The following is a 7463-nucleotide window of genomic DNA, read 5'->3' as shown; positions in this document are numbered from 1 at the left end:
AGTCAGTGACGTAAGACAGAGAGTGGTGTCATCTGACTAGGGCGGAAGAGAGCACAGTTCAGTCTGGTTGTTTACAATTGTCGAAATTTAGAAAACCCGCCTAATTGTTCATTCCTTGAGAAAAATGGCCACCACAATCAGCACGCAGCGTGGACAGGTACGTTTATGTCATTGTATTTCAACCCATGCACTTGCTCAGAACCTGCACGTCAATGATTACACATAAGGTTACACAAATGTTAACTCTGCTAGTTAGCTAGCTGGCAAGGAAACCATTAACGTTAACGTTAAATGTCAGTTTCCTAGCCACAAAGTCAGATACGTTCAGGCGTCGTCATGTAGATCTACAATTGTTTAACAACTCATCAAAGCAATTTTCTGAAAGAGTTGCAGAACAGTTTGTAACGGTCCAAATGACGAAGTAGAAAGGGTTTGGCTAACGACAAGCTAGCTAACGTCAACGTTAGCTATGGTCCATCTCGGCTAGCTTGCTAGAGATGGATAACTAGCTAGCTGTATTAGCTAATCAAGTGATTTGTCGGTCTGGCATAACATGTTCAGTAACTTGTCAGTGAAAACTACATTACATTTCTTATATATAAAACATATTGACAGAACAGGGTCAGTTGAACGCGCTAAAACATTGTAGTTTTCCTTTAGCTTACGTTATAAAATATTTGTGTTGGATTACATTCTCAATTAAACCCCACCTTGCTTGAGCTAGTTAACGATACCTAATGTTGTTTTATATTAAGTCACGAACAGCAGACAGTTTGAGACTAGTGAGCTGATGGTTAATGAATAGTTTTAGACGATAATGTTGTCAGTGGAGTTATGATTGAATTTGGCATTAGAATCAGCTGGTTGCCCTTCATCAAACTTATATTTTCTTCTGATTGCTACTCCAAATCTCGGTCTCCATGTGCCGTGGATAGCCTACTTGTTGCCTGACATGACTTCTAGAGAGTTTGCTTGAAATCTGTTATGTACACACACTTAGAAGATTTGGTGGCTTGATTTAGAAAGTGCAGCCAGGGTTAACGGTGTAGCTTGTATTAGGCTTTGTCCCTCGGTGTTAGTATTTATTTCGGCCACACAGGTCGCTGCTTTAAATCCCATTTAACATACCAGAGCATGAGAATGCATGATGCTCTGTCATGAAATGGTATTTTCGGAAACATTCATATTCTTGAGGGTGTGGGTGTGGGTGGGTGGTTTGGGCAGTGATTAAAAATGTGCTTCTTGTTGTGAGATGAGAGATGGGTGTTCTGCGTTTTGTGCATTGCATTGGCCGACAATGGTAGTTATCTTGTTGTTGTTTTTCCCTCTGTGGAAGTACCTGTGTAAGTAAGTATGTACATACCTGGTATGTAAGCCTAGTGCGCCGCACTGTTTTTAAGCTGATTAACTGCCGATTAGCTGCTTTAGTAGATGTGTGTTTCTCTTTACTATCCTAGGCTCTGCTGTGTTGCACAACACACACAGACTGTGTGTTTACAAGAGAATTATGTTCATGTGCGACATGATGATCTTGTCTGTGTATAAAGGTCTATGTTCCTGTGAGATAGATTATGTGTAGTGCGAGTGCGTGCCAATGCTCCTCTCCTCCAACTTGAGAAGAGGAGAATGATAGCTGAAAGGTGACCTCTGATGTGTTCTGATCTACTGTAACAATAAACTATGAAGAAGCAAAAGTTGAGTTTCCTTTGTCAAATCCATTGTTTTGATTTCATCTCACGTGTAGGTGTACATAGGGGAGTTGCCTCAGGACTTCCTGCGGATCACTCCCACCCAGCAGCAGCAGCAGGTGCAGCTGGATGCTCAGGCCGCCCAGCAGCTGCAGTACACTGGCTCCATCGGCACCGTCGGCCGCCTCAGCATCACTGTTGTACAGGTGTGTGTGTGTGTGTGTGTGTGTTTAAGTCAAGGATTACATCTACCTTCTTACTGTTGTGAGTGAATATGATTTCACTGACAAGTAAAGTTATGTTATATAGTGACAATGTACACAGACCTATGCATTTTTCTGTGAAACATTGTTGTGTGTTGCAAAGTTGTTCAAAATAATTTGAGTCCATTTACTCAGTCTGTGAGTCTTGTGTTTTTGCCAGGCTAAGCTTGCTAAGAACTATGGAATGACAAGGATGGATCCGTACTGCCGAATCCGCCTGGGCTTTGCTGTTTACGAGACACCCACAGCACACAACGGGGCGAAGAACCCGCGATGGAATAAAGTCATTCAGTGTACTGTTCCTCCGGGAGTGGACTCTTTCTACCTTGAGATCTTTGATGAGGTGAGAAGGGGTATTTGTATAGACATGTTCACATACTATAATGAAAAATATATTTGTAAAAAAGTCATTGATAATGTGATTCAGCAGTTTTTTGTTGAAGCAGTAAGCATTCAGTCACACAGAGCATCAGTTATAGAATATTCTCCATCTTCTAGCGGGCATTCTCAATGGACGACCGTATCGCTTGGACGCATGTAACCATCCCTGAGGGCCTGAGAGAGGGCAGTGTGGTGGACGAGTGGTTCCCTCTGAGCGGGAGACAGGGAGACGACAAGGAGGGCATGATCAACCTGGTCATGTCATTCGCTGTGAGTGTCCACACGTGTGATAAAACAGGCACTCCCTGATCTCAGCCTGTTCTTTCATGGTTATCTCAGGATCATGAACGGTGACTGATCCTTGCAGATTATTTATTTATTTATTGTTATTAGTGGTACTTTCTCTCATAGTTCATTTAATTTTGACTACTTGTCGACTTTTATAGTTGCTTTTTCAGTAGGCTTATGTGGTGATGGGTTGGGCAGCCTAAGAGAAATGGGGTACCACTGTGGTGGTGTAACACAGATATACAAGCTGTAACTATGCAACCACAGGTTTGAACTGTTTTATTCAGACCTGTTGAGAAATGTGTAAATAGTGCAGTGGTATTCATTTACTCCCAGTTGCCCATGGATGTGCGTTCGTCTGAAGAGTTTGTGTCTGAATGTATTTGTGCTGCTTGTCTCTCCTTTCCCGGTCTCTAGTCCATGCCTGCTGGCATGATGATGCCATCCCAGCCTGTGGTGCTCATGCCCACAGTCTACCAGCAGGGGGTGGGCTACGTGCCAATCACAGGTGAGTTACAGATACACACACACACACACACACAAATACACATACAGCCAGAGATTGACACTCACCTCACGCATGTCTTTTGTTGGGCAACTACACAAACATACCCATGTTCACCATGTATTAATTTTTTATGTACATTATCAGACTGAAGTAGTCCATATGCAAATATATATGTATATTTGTATAAATCTACATTCACAAACACACACCCACACACAGTCAGTCTTGCCCTAAGTGTCGTGCCCTTCACTGTTTCTCCCCCAGGTGTGCCCACCGTCTACAACCAGGGGGTGGTGCCCATGGGGATGCCAGCGGTGTCGGCGCCCGCGCCCCAGAGCACCCCCTGCAGTGCGGAGGAGCTGAAGGCCCTGCAGGACATGTTCCCCAACATCGACCCTCAGGTGATCCGCACGGTGATCGAGGCCCAGAGGGGCAACCGAGAGGCCGCCATCAACTCCCTGCTGCAGATGACCGAGGAGCTGTGAGGACGAGGTAAAGGATGGCGAAGAGGAGAGGCACGGAGAGAGGGAGGGGATGCAACAGGATGAAGAAGGAAGGCGATCTGACTGCCGGCTGCTATACTGCTGCGCAGCAGGGTCATCAACCACTGATGCAGGGAGAGCAGCTGCAGACAGACAGACAGACTCGGGGCTGGGCTCTGGATGCTCAAAATGCAGTCAGTTCAGGGAATGAGATGAAATGCAGTTTTCATTACGCCAGTCCAAGTACCCCTTGACATTCTCAAGGTGTTTTGCTTTGGTGAGCTTTTTCAACTTGAACTCAATTGAAGGCAAACTACAGGGTTTATGGGAAAAACCTGGCAAGGTATTCGACTGGACTTTTATCACTCTGTTTGATATACTGGAAATGGACAAGATCCCCAAACTGGAAATTATGTTCAATTTGGTAAACTGAGCATTTGTCCAGTCTACTATTTTAAATGATATGTTCTGAAAGCCAGAAGGAAAAACAGTGTAGTAGTGTAGCCATGTGTGGCTACTTCTCCTGGCTGCCTCTAGTGAGTTAACCCTGTCTACCTGCATGATCCGTTGTGTTTAGTGCATTCCCTGAACTGCCTGCATTTAGGCATTCGAGCTCAGCCCTGCTTTGCAGAAGCCTGTAAATATACACACCCAGAACACAGGAGACTTCAACCACCACACTTCACCACCACCATCACCACCACTGTAAACACACAAGCGTAATCCAGACTACTACTCACCAGTAGTGAGTACTGCTCACCACTACTGATAAACTCCAGATAGTGTAACCAACTTCTTTCATTAGGTCCAGTTGACGTGTTATATATATTGTCATTACATATGAAATGCAGATACAGCCCACCTTGGAAGATATTAGAAGGCCTTTCTTTGCAGAAGATCTAGATACACTGGCTTTTGTGTTTCAGAGTGCTAATTTGATTAGTTTTATTCGAGTTTGGCTATGAAGCAAGTCATGTTGGTCTGTTTCAAGTTATTATCTGTCTGACATAGATAGACGGTGGATATGTAGATTGATCCATTTGATGAAGACTTCTTGTCCTTGAAATGGTAGGCTAGCACTGGCACAGTTTCAAAGCTGACTTTGAATTTCTTTTTTTTTTTGGTGAATGCCCCCTTGTGGTTGGCAGACAAATTGCAAGATGGTCACTGTCAGAAACCTTCAGCATCAGCAAGTGTATTCCTTAGGAGGGCATGACTGGCTGTTTGTCAATGTAATGTAAAATTAAGCATGACCAGCAGTGTCCAGTGCATCCTGAAATGATTAGCCGTTACAGACAGCTGGAAGAATACTAGTCTCCATTAGTATTGCTAGCCACCTATATGTGTTGGTTGAGTGCTCCTTAACCCTGCGTGTCTTGTATATGAATATTTCCCCATACCTATGCTTGTGCATGAGGGTATGGTGGGGGTATGTGTGCATTCTGTAGTAATGCATCTCTCTCTTTCCTCTCTGTGTGTATGTGTGTGTGTGTGTGTGTGTGTGCGCGTTTGATACATGCTGATTATATGTATAAATATAGTTCTATATATTTAAAGGATTATAATTTATTTTGAGATGATTACCAGTTTTGGGCTGTGTGTGTGCGTGCGTGAGTGGGTGGGTGTGTGTATGTGTGTTTATGCTCACTATTTTGTGTATGTGTGAAGAGTGGTTCTGTATCAGCTAATTTATGGGAGATGTGCAAAAGAAAAATCGAAAAATCGCCTAACGTGGCCAATGATGTCATTTTCGGGCTCACCCATGAGTGTGTGTGTAGTTGCCATAGCGTGGTTCTTCTGTCTTTTGGCTTGTGCTCCGCAGTGATCTCTCCCACAGTGTCGCTGTGTTGTGGCAGTGTGCAAGGCCAAGGGGCTGCCTCCATCCCTGACTTTCAGGAGCTTTATCATTCATGCACCAATGTGTATAAGTGTGCAAGGCCTGCAAACACACACACTCTCTCTCTCCTCTCTCTCTCTCTCTCTCTCACACACACACACACACACACACACACACACACACTTGTACTCACTGACAAGATATGATATTATTGCAGTTCGCCAAAGGTTCTATTTTAACAATGTATTGATGTTGTATATCTGCTGTTTTTCCCGTAATGCGCATGTGTTTTAATTTCAGCAGAAATACTCGGTATCTCTGTCATAACCATTTTAATCTTAATTATTATTATGATTTTTACAGTTTTTGCCATATCCCTGACTTGCCATGTGTTTGAAGCCAATAGGATGCTGACACAATTGGGCCATCATATACCATTATCCAGTCAAGTTACGAAATTCCATTCCTATAGAACTACCTTAATGTTTTAATTGATCAAATACCCTTTACAGTAAATACCCGTTAAATGAAAGAAAGAATCCAAATGTCACTCTTCCTGCTCTTTTATTTCTTAAATAGCATCGGTTGTGAAATATGATTGATTTTTAGATCTGTCTATTATATCAGTGGCGGTGTCTTATATAATACCTCTGTGGATTTATGTTAAGATACTTTTGGCATTCAGATAGCCAATGAACAATGTGCATTCTAGTATTAATTTATCTTTTCGCCACCAATAAACCTGTAACATTCATGAGCTACTGTAAAAACAAAAATTCTCTATACTGTCGGTGTTCTACACTGTCTGTAATGTTTTCTGATCAATTGGCATTGGGTCTTCAGTAGAAAGGGCATTTGTCTCCATTCCCATATAGTACACATGTTTATAGATGCCAACACTTCTTCAATAATACCTTTGAAGACCATACAAAAGGAGAGTTGTAAAAGCATTCATGACAAGTGATTCAAAACCACATACGAGAAAACAATTCAAGTCTTTGTAGCAGCACAGCACAGTGTGTATTATTGAAATCTCCCAAGAGTATTTGAAATGACACAATTACTTTTTTTTGTATTATATGTTATAGGAAATGTTATTTGTTTAGAGTGGTTTATCATTGAACATTCCAGCCATGAGTATTTTTTTCTGTCTTGTCATTGACTGACCTTTGATCAACAATAGATTGAAGAGATACCATTGGCAACGTGTGTAGAAGCCCATTGGTGTAAAATATCATATTTGGAAACAGAAATTTGAAATCAAAAACTAAGAATAGCAACTTTAGTTTGGTTTTCTGCTCAGCACTTCTCAGTTCTGATATTAGGATTCGAAAGGTTGCATTGACATTGGTTTTCATTTCTCCTTATGTCTTATGTCTTTAATGTGTGGACTTATGCCTTAAGTCCACACATTGAATCCCACCACATTTATGCACAAATATGCCTGGAGCACTTTGAACAGAGATATATACCGGTTTCAAACATTGTAACAGACAAATAGATCTGATGTACGAGAACTTAGTCTGGCTGTTGGAAGACTATTTGTATGTTGTATGTGTAAAGATCCCACTGATCTTGTTTGGCTGTCAGCATAGTTGATCTGACTGACGGCTGCTCTTATCCACTGGCTGCTCTCATACAGTAATTCTTCAGGTTGTGAGAGTGAAATGTGTTGGGCTCCTCATGGTGCTGGAGTCCTTGCATAGAGCAATGAGCAGGAGTTTTTTTTTCTTTCTTTCTTTTTTTTTGGTGATGAGCAGTGTGGCTGCGCTGATTTTTCAGTAGAGTAGAGTAGTGTAACACTGAGCTCTAGTCATCTCTTAAAGCATCACTTCAGTCTCATAGCAGTCCAGGGTTTTTGTCTGTCAGGGTGGAATGTACTGAATGCCATTAGCACTTTCACAACTCTTGTGTCAGAAATCTAGCTTTCTGTTATTTCCTTTTGGTGTTGCAAATTATATGATCAATCAATAAAAGGAAAGTTATGATCTTATCTAACTTTGTCGTTTGTGTTTA

The 7463-nt window shown here is 42.0% G+C and overlaps 1 protein-coding gene across 1 annotated transcript; it reads left to right on the top strand.

The window, feature by feature from the left end:
* tollip (toll interacting protein) lies at positions 1-7440 on the top strand. Its single transcript, XM_062549794.1, has 6 exons — positions 1-157; positions 1745-1894; positions 2112-2294; positions 2450-2602; positions 3038-3128; positions 3393-7440. Exons 1-6 carry the CDS (start codon positions 125-127, stop codon positions 3611-3613), a joined length of 831 nt encoding a protein of 276 aa, XP_062405778.1. The 5' UTR covers positions 1-124; the 3' UTR covers positions 3614-7440.
* The last annotated feature ends 23 nt before the right edge of the window (positions 7441-7463 follow it).

Source organism: Sardina pilchardus, chromosome 11 (genome assembly GCF_963854185.1).
Source record: "Sardina pilchardus chromosome 11, fSarPil1.1, whole genome shotgun sequence".
Taxonomy (NCBI): Eukaryota; Metazoa; Chordata; class Actinopteri; order Clupeiformes; family Clupeidae; genus Sardina; species Sardina pilchardus.
This window is presented reverse-complemented; position numbering and strand designations above follow the sequence as displayed.

What these genes read in the sequence shown, in the direction of transcription:
- tollip (XM_062549794.1), top strand. Translation starts at nt 125, where the DNA reads ATGGCCACCACAATCAGCACGCAGCGTGGACAG. An exon ending in ACCTTGAGATCTTTGATGAG is followed by an intron (nt 2,295 to 2,449) that starts GTGAGAAGGGGT and finishes TCCATCTTCTAG; the next exon opens with CGGGCATTCTCAATGGACGA. An exon ending in ACCTGGTCATGTCATTCGCT is followed by an intron (nt 2,603 to 3,037) that starts GTGAGTGTCCAC and finishes CCCGGTCTCTAG; the next exon opens with TCCATGCCTGCTGGCATGAT.